Raw genomic sequence first — 12,114 nt, 5'->3', positions numbered from 1 at the left:
GACACAATTGTATATTTGCTTCAGTGGTTAAGTGTTCTGAGTGTTCTGAGAAGTGTTGGAAAAATCTTGGGTTCAAACCTGGCTTTAGTAAACATTTTGGTTTTAAGTGAATAAAACCCTGGGTGCTTGGATGAAGGCCTTTTAAATTATTGTGGTAAATAAATGACACAAGGAAGCATGTGGTCTAGTGGTTGTGACGTCATTAAGGTTGCAAAGGAGCCTGGGTTCAAGTCTTGGCTTTTGCAATTTATTTTGGTTTTTCTTTTAAAAGAATCTGGACATTAGCACATATGCCTTATAATTAATTGAGGATAAAATATGCCACACAAAGAGCCTGTGGTGGAGTGGCAAGGTGGCATGTTATGTAACTGTGAGGTCTAAGGTCAAGTCTTGGGATGCGCAATAGGGTATTTATTTTGCTATTAGAGCTGTGTAGGAGGTGGAGTTGGACTGAACTCTGTGGTTAAAGTGGTCATAATAAATAAGGAATTTTCCTAATGGTTGAAAGTAATCCCACATCGGGAAACTAACATGGGAGTTAGTGAGAAGCTGGCTTTAAATAGAGGGAAGAAGATGAGTTGGTGAGGAAAAAAGTGATTAAGACCCAATACAGCATGTGCCAAGGTTAGTGTGCCGAAATGCCAGTCACACGGTGATGGCAGCCACACAAGCGTGCGAGCGCACATGTGGGAGCTTTGACGTGATGGTTGAAGCCATCATGAGTGCTCTCGTGGGCTTAGGTTGCTTTGGGCCACGATGGGCTGGGATGGGCCATGTGGGTCCAATGGGCCCATGGGCCCAAGTGGATAAGTTGTTTGATTGTGTAGTAAATATTGGATTGGACTATGAGAATCTCATATCTGTAGGCTAGTATTACTAAAATACCCTGTAGCATAGAATTACTAAAATGCCCCTGTAGGGTAGAATTACTAAAATACCCTTGGTTTACAAAATTATTGAATACCCTTGGTTTATAAAATTACCAAAATACCCTCGATTAGTAAAATTACCAAAATACCCTTAGTTTGTAAAATTACCAAAATACCCCTGGTTTGTAAAATTACGAAAATACTCCTAATTTGTGAAATTAACGAAATACTCTCGACCTGTAAAATTATCAAAATACCCTCGACTTATAAAATTACCGAAATACCCTCAATTTGTAAAATTACCAAAATACCCTTGATTTGGAAAATTACTGAAATACCTTTGATTTGGAAAATTATAGAAATACCTTTGATTTACAAAATTACAGAAATACCCTTGACTTTCAAAAATTACAGCAATACCATTAGTTTGCAAAATTATCGAAATACCCTTGGTTTGTAGATTTACAAAACACCTTTGTAGGGTGAAATGACTAAAATATCCCAAATAGGTAAAAAATCGTTGTACCCCTCTAGGGTATATGACCCACTGATAATACAATTTGATTGATTTGACTATGTTTTGACTGAGAATGTATGACTGTGATTGGACTATTGTGACTGTGATTTGCATGATTTTGTATGTCGTGTGTATATTTGCTGCATTCATATAATATTATGTTGCACATGGGTGGAGATTATAAAACGGAGGAAGAAATTGGGGATCGCATGGTTGATTGACGATCGTGGATCCACCAATTGAGGATCGCATGGTTGCTTGACGACCGTGGATCCACCAATTAAGGATCGTATGGTTGCTTGACGACCGTGGATCCACCGGTGGCTTTTAAGCCCAATATATGATTATTGACGACTCTGTGTTGATCATATTTACTCAAGGTTGTGTCCCGACTATATTACTGTCGCTGGTGGCTATGTGCCTAACATGATACAGCTACTGATGGCTTAAAGCCAATTATTCTGATTATGGCTTTGCGCCAACCTACATATGGCTCTGTGCCAACCTGATTATGGCTATGTGCCCAACGTATTTGCCTAAGGCTAAGTGCTAATATATGATTATTGACGAATCTGTGTCGATCACATTTACCTAGGGCTGTGTGCTGGTTATGTTACTCTAGTTGAGGGCTATGTGCCTAACATAATGTAGTTATCGATGGCTTTGTGCCATTGTGCCATTCTGCTTACGGCTTCCAGCCGTCTTGTTATCTGGTAGCATTGTTGTGATGTTTACGGCTATGTGCTATCCTATTTACGGCCTTGAGCTATTTTGTTGACTTAGTGCTGCAACCGGTGCTAACATTGTAAGTGTAGGGATGGCGCAAGTGATTTATTCCTCGCAGGTAGTCCAGGGTTGGATGGGATGGGTTAGCATACATTTTTGCATTATGCATATGGTTTGATTCTGACAAGAGCTGAGACCCAAGTGATTCTGTAACAGGCTTAGGACCACTGCAATTGTACTGATGTTGAGTTGGGCTTAGGCCTATCTGATTCTATAAAAGGGCACAAGCCCAGTTTGATTCTGTTTCTGTCTGTTTACTAACTATTTTAGTTTAGGAGGGGATTACACACTGAGTTTTAATAAACTCACCCCGTTTATTAACTGTGCAGGTAATCCCCAGTGTTAGGTGGATCGGTGTCGCAGAGGGACTCGGGGACGACCACACAACTGCACATGTTTTTTCTATTTCATTTATTTAGTTAAGCACTTTGGTTTTTTATTTGGGTTGTATTAAGGCATCTTTATTTTCCTAACTTTTTATTTGGGAAATTTATTTAGTATGCTTAATATTTGTTAGAAGTAGGACGCGGTTTTCCAAAACAACAATTGGTTTTCAAAATATGTCACCTTTTCGTAACTGTTTAAAATTAAGCTTTGCAGCAAGTAAGGTTTTAAGGGAATTAATGTTTAACAAGTTTTAAAATGGCCAGAGGTTTTAAATAATAAGAAAGGTTATCAATGAGAACATGGTTTTCGAAAAATACTTCAATATGACACGCCAGATTCGGGCCTAACTTCTAGGCCAGGTTTGGGGTGTTACATCAGCTGAGGGTAGGTCTTCTAGAAATGTGGGAAATGTAAGTAGCAGTCAGAGAGGAACTAAAGACACCGCAGTTGGATCTGAGGCTCACGCACCTACCAGAGCTATTGCCATTCAGGCGTACGAGGAGGCTTCATCCCCTAATGTTATTACTGGTACAATCACTCTCTATTATACTATTGCAATTGCATTGATTGATTTTGGTTCAACTCATTCTTATGTATGTGAGACCTTAGTATCCAGTAAGCCTTTGCCTGTAGAGTCTGTTGAGTTTGTAATTAAAATATCAAATCCCTTGGTGATATGATCTGGCCCGGGTAGGTGAGTCGAATTCACGTAGTTGCTCGATCGTAGTTCGAGAAAGTCGTTCGTACCTCGGATTTAAGTAATAGTAGTAAAAGAGTTAGAAAAGGTTAAGCGGAAGGTTTCAAAGTAGATAAGTTTAGGGATAGGTTCGGTTTATGTAGCAGAGATGGGTGATGGCTAAATGGTTCGGTCTGGGATATCAAGAAAGTAGGTTGAAAGATGGAAATGAAAAAAACGAACTTAACATCAGGAATGATTCAACACTAACTAGTGTCACCCCGATTCCTATATGGTTAAGGTGAAACTATGGATAGCTGGATAGGTGAACACCACACCAAAGCTGGTGATAAGTTCAAACAAGATCGGTAGATGCCACTAGCATAAACTAGATAAGTCTTCGAAACTTGTACGAGATATGAGAGGAAGCAACCTCACAAGAACAATGTTCATTAACAAATTTGACAAAAGTCCTTTTACAATGAAATGAATAAACTATTTAAAGGCAATCATGTAGTAACCGAATGGACAAACTAGCTAGCTTAAAGGCTAAGCAAATTCGGTCATGAACTAGCTAGAATATTCTAGAATGAACACTTTAATTGTCTTGTCTTGATTCGGCTGATAGGAATGTGTTTGGACAGCTTCATGCATGAGCTTTAAGTCACTTGATGGATGTACACCTTTGGAAACTCAACGGGTTGTCTAGGTTTGGCCAAGGTGTGCATGATACTTCCAAGAGGTGTCTCTTGGCCGAATAGGTGCTTAAGAAACACCAAGAGCCCTCCCACATGCATCGGCTGTACATGGAACTTGGTAGGAGGCTTGAATCTAGCCGTACATGCACTTGCATTAAATGTCCCTCATACATGCATGTGACCCGTCCATGGGAGATGCATCTTCAATATTCATTAACCCTCCATGTTCATGAATGTATAACTTCCAAACATTGAACCGATCATGCATGCATCCTCCCATTCATTGTACTTTCCCGTTCATGCATCTTGTCAATGAACCTTCCACATTCGGCTAACCTACATGAATCAATTAACATAATTAAATAACACACAACTATTCATATAATTATAATTAAAATATTAACTAAACAACTTAATAGCAATAACTAAATTTAGACAAATTAAATAAGAGTCAACTAATAAATTCGACTAGCTCAAATAGTCAAAACACTTAGTGAGCTAAGTTGAGCTAGGGGTTTCAGCATGAGCTGTAGCAAACTTAATTAAAAACTAAAATAAGACTTAGTTTATTGAGATGAAGAAGAAATGAGCTGAAACGAGCTGAATTCGAGCTCAAACGAGCTGAATCAAGCTCAAGCGAGCTGATGGAAACTGAATGGCGCATGGGGAGCTGGGGAGGAGCTGAAATCGAATTGCAAAAGGGTGTATGGAGTCTTCAAGGAGTCGTCCTTAGCTCTTCCAACATCAAGGACCTTGCTGTCTTCCCAAATGCGCATCACCAAGGCTGTTATAGCATCTTGAATTTGCTTGGTTCGAGCTCGAGTCATGGGACCCTTTGGAAGCTCGATTTGATCTTCTTTTGCATTCAAGGATGCCCCGGGTGTGCTCACATCATTCCCCCTATCTTCAAAGTGACTTGTCCTCAAGTTGGAATCTGTATCAAAAGGGGACGAATCTGAAACGTTAAAACTAGCACTTATGTTATATTTACCCATAAGTCAAGTCAGAAATCATTCCTTGCGCATATGGACCCAAACCCAATCACTGGGCTCAAATATGACTCTCTTTCGCCCCTTGTTTGCTTGCTACACATAAGACTTAGTCCTTGCCTCTATATTAGCTTGCACTTGTTGATGTAGCTTCTTCACGAAATCGGCCTTTTTTCTAGCATCAAAATGAATCAATTGGTTATTAGGTAGAGGAACTAAGTCTAAAGGAGTTTTCGGATTAAACCCATAGACCACTTCAAAAGGTGAATGGTTTGGTTGCTGAATGGACCGTTCTATTATAGAAAAACTCAATATGGGGCAAACATTCTTCCCACGATTTTAAATTCTTACGAATGATAGCCCGTAGAAGAGTAGAAAGTACTCGGTTGACCACTTCGGTTTGTCCATCCGTTTGAGGATGACAGGTAGTTGAAAATAATAATTTGGTTCCGAGTTTACCCCATAGTGACCTCCAAAAATGGCTAAGAAATTTCGAGTCTCGATCTGACACGATAGTTCGCGGTACTCCATGTAAACGAACAATGTCCCTAAAGAAAAGGTTAGAAATATGCACAGCATCATCAGTTTTTGCACAAGCAATAAAATGTGACATTTTAGATAAGCGATCTACAACTACAAATATAGAATCCTTTCCCGTTTTAGTTCGGGGCAAACCGAGGATGAAATCCATGGATATATCCGTCCAAGGAGTTTCAGGTATAGGTAATGGCGTGTAAAGTCCATGGGGTTGAATCTTGGATTTTGTTCATTTGCACACCACACATCGCTCACAAACCCGTCCCACGTCTCACCTCATCCTAGGCAAATAAAAATGTTCGTTAAGAGTGGCTAACATCTTGCCAACTCCAAAATGTCCCATGAGTCCTCCACTATGTGCTTCTTGCTCAAGCAAATCCCGAACAGAGCTTTGTGGAACACAGATCTTACCTTCCTTGAACAGAAACCCGTCAAACCTATAAAATTTCTCAAATGCAACATGCTCACAAGCAGAATAAATCTCTCCAAAATCAACATCGTTGGCATACAATTCTTTTAAGAATGAAAACCCAAGTAGCTTTGATTCAAGAGTAGAAAGTAAAGTGTACCTCCGCGATAGGGCATCAGCTACTACGTTGTCTTTACCTTTCTTGTACTTAATTACATAGGGAAATGACTCAAGGTACTCGACCCACTTAGCGTGCCTCTTGTTCAAATTGTTTTGACCCTTTATATGTTTTAGGGATTCGTGGTCGGAATGGATCACAAACTCTTTTGGCCACAAATAATGTTGCCAAGTTTCAAGAGCCCGTATTAACGCATACATTTCTTTGTCGTAGACCGGATAATTAAGTGGGGCTCCACTAAGCTTCTCACTAAAATAGGCAATGGGTCGTCCGTCTTGGGTTAAGACAGCTCCAATTCCCACACTGGATGCATCACACTCAAGTTCAAAGGTCTTCAAAAAATCTAGCAAAATAAGTAAAGGTGCGTTAGTAAGACAATTTTTAATCTCGATAAAAGACCTCTCTTGCTCATCTCCCCAATGGAACGCGGAGTTCTTTTTGATCACACTTGTCAAAGGTGCGGCCAATGTGCTGAAGTTGGGCACAAATCGCCGATAAAAGCTTGCCAATCCATGGAAGCTTCAAACTTGGCTAATGGATATAGGTCTCGGCCACTCTTGTATTGCCTTTATCTTCTCTTGATCGACTTCCAAACCTTGTGCACTAACCACAAAACCAAGAAAGATAACTTTGTCAGAGCAAAAAGTACATTTCTTAAGATTAGCAAAGAGAGTTTCCTTACGCAGTGTGTCAAGAACATGCTTAAGATGTATTACATGATCTTCCAAAGTCTTGCTATATATGAGAATATCATCGAAGTAAACAACACAAAACTTACCAATGAAGGATCTCAACACATGGTTCATGAGTCTCATAAAGGTACTAGGAGCGTTGGTTAAGCCAAACGGCATGACCAACCACTCATACAAACCATGTTTCGTTTTGAAGTTAGTTTTCCACTTGTCGCCTTCTCGCATACGAATTTGGTGATATCCGCTTTTTAGATCGATCTTGGAGAATAGTTTAGCTCCACTTAGTTCGTCTAGCATGTCATCTAGTCTAGGAATCGGATGTCGATATTTGATAGTGATTTTATTCACAGCACAACAATCGACACACATTCGCCAAGTACCATCCTTTTTCGGCACCAAGAGGACTGGCACGGCACAAGGACTAAGACTCTCTCTAATATAGCCCTTTTCCATCAATTCGTTGACTTGCCATCGTAGTTCTTTGGTTTCTTCAGGATTCGTTCTATAGGTAGGTCGATTTGGAATTATCGCTCCGGGCACAAAATCGATTTGGTGCTCGATTCCTCGAAGAGGTGGTAATCCACTCGGAGTCTCTTTCGGGAAAACGTCCTGGAAATCCTGCAAAAGGCTCAAAATAGAAGAGGGCAATTCCTCGGGCAATTCATTAGTGCTAAAAAGATTTTCCTTGTACAAGAGTACAAGAATGGTTTGTTTTGATAGAATTGCTCTTCGAACTTCTCTTTTTTTTGCAAACATACTTTTTTTTCTAATCTCTTTTTCTTGCTCTTCTTTTTCTTTTCTCACTTTGTTTTTTTTCTTTTGCTATTTTTGTATTTTTTTCTTGTTTTTTTCTTTTCTTTTTCATTTTCTTTTCTTTTTTCACATTCATTCTTTTCATCTTCTCTCAATTGATTTACAACAGACTTCATTCTCATTTGATCCTCGAAAACTTGCTTTGGCGTCAAAGGTGCCAAAGTGATATTCTTGCCTTGGTACTTGAATGTATATCGGTTGGTATACCCATCATGGGTGACTCTTCAATCATATTGCCACGGCCTCCCAAGCAACAGATGTCCCGCGTACATGGGAACAACATCACAAAGTACCTCGTTGTTGTACTTACCGATTTAAAAAGAAACAAGTACTTGCTTGGTTACCTTGATTTCGCCACCGTCATTGAGCCATTGGAGTTTGTAGGGGCTCGGATGTTTGGTGGTGGTCAAGCCTAGTCTCTCCACCATTAAAGTGCTTGCCACATTGGTACAGCTTCCACCATCGATGATCAAACTACAGACTTTCCCTTGAACTTGGCATCGAGAATGGAAGATATTCTCCCGTTGTTGTTCATTTTCAAGACTTTGGATACTGAGGATTCTTTTAACAACAAGAAGCTTTTTGTCTTGCGCCATGTTGAATCAGCAAGAAAAGTTAGAATCCTCACCACAAATCTCATTATTTCACTCACAAATAAAATATTGATGAACATTCCACTCGTGTTTCATTCGTTTTTGGCTTTTTCGACACTCGAATGCACTCACGCACTCTAACCCTTTTCCACTCAAGCTTACTCTCGTAACCTCGTATTTTGTTTCTTTCGACTCGTCTTAGTGCCTTGGGGTCGGCTTCAAAGTGGTTACAAGGGATAAAAATGAATGGATACGGGTAGGCTAAAAGAAAAGTTTCTTTGGTGTAGTGTGGCATTTTTGGGAAAGAAGGGGGTACAAAGCTAATGAAACGAACACTTGACGCTCAGTACACGGATAGACACAATAGAGAATTTGAGCTCTTCACTTTTTTTTTTAAAATTTCCTATATATATATTTTTTCTCTTTTTTTTTTTCAATTTCAATATAACACTTTTACAAGGATAAACGAAAATACAAATTTTTTTTATATATTTGAATTTTTTTTTACAAAATGAACCTAAGAAGAACTTGATACGAATGTCGACGCTTCTCGATTTACAAGCTCTAATACCAAATGATGTGAATCGGCCCAGGTAGGTGAGTCGAATTCACGTAGTTGCCCGATCGTAGTTCGAGAAAGTCGTTCGTGCCTCAGATTTAAGTAATAGTAGTAAAAGAGTTAGAAAAGGTTAAGCGGAAGGTTTCAAAGTAGATAAGTTTAGGGATAGGTTCAGTTTATGTAGCAGAGATGGGTGATGGCTAAATGGTTCAGTTTGGGATATCAAGAAAGTAGGTTGAAAGATGGAAATGAAAAAAACGAACTTAACGTCAGGAATGATTCAACACTAACTAGTGTCACCCCGATTCCTATATGGTTAAGGTGAAATTATGGATAGCTGGATAGGTGAACACCACACCAAAGCTGGTGATAAGTTCAAACAAGATCGGTAGACGCCACTAGCACAAACTAGATAAGTCTTCGAAACTTGTACGAGATATGAGAGGAAGCAACCTCACAAGAACAATGTTCATTAACAAATTTGGCAAAAGTCCTTTTACAATGAAATGAATAAACTATTTAAAGGCAATCATGTAGTAACCGAATGGAAAAACTAGCTAGCTTAAAGGCTAAGCAAATTCGATCATGAACTAGCTAGAATATTCTAGAATGAACACTTTAATTTTCTTGTCTTGATTCAGCTGATAGGAATGTGTTTGGACAGCTTCATGCATGAGCTTTAAGTCACTTGATGGATGTACACCTTTGGAAACTCAACGGGTTGTTTAGGTTCAGCCAAGGTGTGCATGATACTTCCAAGAGGTGTCTCTTGGCCAAATAGGTGCTTAGGAAACACCAAGAGCCCTCCCACATGCATCGGCTGTACATGGAACTTGGTAGGAGGCTTGAATCTAGCCGTACATGCACTTGCATTAAATGTCCCTCATACATGCATGTGACCCGCCCATGGGAGATGCATCTTCAATATTCATTAACCCTCCATGTTCATGAATGTATAACTTCCAAACATTGAACCGATCCATGCATGCATCCTCCCATTCATTGTACTTTCCCGTTCATGCATCTTGTCAATGAACCTTCCACATTCGGCCAACCTACATGAATCAATTAACATAATTAAATAACACACAACTATTCATATAATTATAATTAAAATATTAACTAAACAACTTAATAGCAATAACTAAATTTAGACAAATTAAATAAGAGTCAACTAATAAATTCGGCTAGCTCAAATAGTCAAAACACTTAGTGAGCTAAGTTGAGCTAGGAGTTTCGGCATGAGCTGTAGCAAACTTAATTAAAAACTAAAATAAGACTTAGTTTTTTGAGATGAAGAAGAAATGAGCTGAAACGAGCTAAATTCGAGCTCAAATGAGCTGAATCGAGCTCAAGCGAGCTGATGGAAACTGAATGGCGCATGGGGAGCTGGAGAGGAGCTGAAATCGAATTGCAAAATGGTGCATGGAGTCTTCAGGAGTCGTCCTTAGCTCTTCCAACATCAAGGACCTTGTTGTCGTCCCAAATGCACATCACCAAGACTGTTATAGCATCTTGAAATTGCTTGGTTTGAGCTCGAGTCATGGGACCCTTTGGAAGCTCGATTTGATCTTGTTTTGTATTCAAGGATGCCCCGGGTGTGCTCACATCACTTGGGCTGGTATATTCTGGTTGATAAAATGTGTAAGAATTGTCCGTTGATGGTTCGAGATTCATGTCTTCCGGTTGATTTGATGTTATTATCATTCGACGAGTTTGGTATAATTTTGAGTATGGATTGGTTGACTTTGGACAATGCTGTTGTAAACTGCAAATGAAAGACTATTGATTTGAGATGCCAAAATGATGAGATTAATCAGATTAAGTTTAATGATCTGAATGGTTTACTGATAGTGATATTTTCGATGTTAGCTTAGAAAATAGGTGAGAAAGAGTTGTGAAGCTTACTTTCGTAGGTGCTTGATAATAAAGTGACCGAAAGAAAGATTGAATCAGTACCAGTTGTGTGTGAGTATTCGGATGTGTTTCTTGAAGAATTGTCGGGTTTACCACCTCTCCAAGAAGTAGAGTTTGGTATTGAGTTAGTGTTGAGGACGACTTTGATATCGATAGCTCTGTATAGAAGGGCACTTACTAAATTAAAAAAAATTGAAAGTTTCAGTTAAGTGAGTTGACAGATAGAGGTTTCGGCGACCGAGTTTCTCTCCATGGGGTGCACCAATTTTATTTGTGAAAAAGAAAGACGGAACTATGAGAATGTGTAACAACTATAAACAGCTCAATAAGGTGACTATAAAGAATAAGTATCCGTTGCCACGGATTGACGACCTATACGATCAACTGAAAGGGGCTATAGTATTTTCAAATATAGATTTAAGATCAGGTTATTATCAGTTGCGAGTTAAAGACTCTGATGTGCCAAAGATTGCTTTCTGAACAAGGTATGGACATTATGAGTTTCTAGTTATGCCTTTCGAACTTACTAATGCACCCACTGTTTTCATGGATTTGATGAATCAGATTTTCAGACAGTATCTGTATCAATTTGTGGTTGTGTTCATAGATGACATTTTGATCCATTCCTGTGATGAAACCGAGCATGCCGAACATTTGAGACTTGTGTTACAGACTTTGCAGGATAAATAGTTGTATGCAAAGTTTAGCAAATGTGAGTTTTGGTTACGTGAAGTTAGTTTTCTGCGACATGTTCAGCTATACTTGATTGGAAACCTCCGAGAAGTGTTTCTGAAGTCCGAAGTTTTTTGGGACTTGCTGGTTACTAAAGACGGTTTGTGAAAGGTTTCTCTATGATTGCAACCCTGATGACGAAGCTATTACGGAAAGATGCTAAGTTTGAATGGTCAAAACAATGCTAGAAAAGTTCTGATCAGTTGAAAGCCCTTTTAACCGAAGCTCCAGTGTTAGTTCAACCAGAATCGAGTAAAGAATTTGTTATCTATAGTGATGCATCTTTAAATATTTGGGTTGTGTTTTGATGCAGGAAGGCAAAGTTGTAGCTTATGCCTCGATACAATTAAAGCCTCATGAAAAGAACTATTTGACACACGACCTAGAATTGGCAGCTATTGTCTTTGCATTGAAGATATGGCGTCACTATCTGTTTGGTGAGAAATGTCATGTTTATTCTGATCACAAAAGCCTGAAATATTTGATGACTCAGAAAGATCTAAATTTGAGACAACGTCGATGGTTAAAGTTATTAAAAGAGTACAAGCTTGTGATTGATTATCATTTGGGAAAGGCTAATGTTGTTGCTGATGCTCTAAACCGAAAATCACTATTTACTTTGTGAGCAATGAATACGCATATGGTTATGTATGATGACAGTTCAATTATAGTGTAGTTAAAAGCAAGACCGCTATATATTCAACAGGTTTATGATGCTCAGAAAGTTGATAATGAATTGTTAGCAAAGCAGAGCCAATATGA

At 39.0% G+C, this 12,114-nt stretch overlaps 1 protein-coding gene across 1 annotated transcript; it reads right to left on the bottom strand.

The window, feature by feature from the left end:
• Positions 1 to 4,565: 4,565 nt before the first annotated feature.
• Positions 4,566 to 8,147, bottom strand: LOC128286808 (uncharacterized). The gene is made up of 6 exons (XM_053024526.1): positions 7,896 to 8,147; positions 6,825 to 7,422; positions 6,574 to 6,674; positions 5,735 to 6,147; positions 5,382 to 5,470; positions 4,566 to 4,867 (listed from the first exon to the last, which is right to left on the bottom strand). The coding sequence occupies exons 1-6, from the start codon at positions 8,145 to 8,147 to the stop codon at positions 4,566 to 4,568; spliced, it is 1,755 nt and encodes a 584-aa protein (XP_052880486.1).
• Positions 8,148 to 12,114: the final 3,967 nt, after the last annotated feature.

This window comes from Gossypium arboreum, chromosome 13, assembly GCF_025698485.1.
Source record: "Gossypium arboreum isolate Shixiya-1 chromosome 13, ASM2569848v2, whole genome shotgun sequence".
Classification (NCBI taxonomy): Eukaryota; Viridiplantae; Streptophyta; class Magnoliopsida; order Malvales; family Malvaceae; genus Gossypium; species Gossypium arboreum.
This window is presented reverse-complemented; position numbering and strand designations above follow the sequence as displayed.

Excerpts from the sequence above, each read along its gene's own strand:
- LOC128286808 (XM_053024526.1), bottom strand. The coding sequence starts at position 8,147 with ATGGCGCAAGACAAAAAGCTTCTTGTTGTTAAAAGAATCCTCAGTATC. Across the intron at positions 6,675-6,824 it reads TGTGTTGAGATCCTTCATTG|TTATCTTTCTTGGTTTTGTG; the intron begins GTAAGTTTTGTG and ends GCTCTGACAAAG. Across the intron at positions 4,868-5,381 it reads TTTTTGGAGGTCACTATGGG|ATTCCAACTTGAGGACAAGT; the intron begins GTAAACTCGGAA and ends CTTTTGATACAG.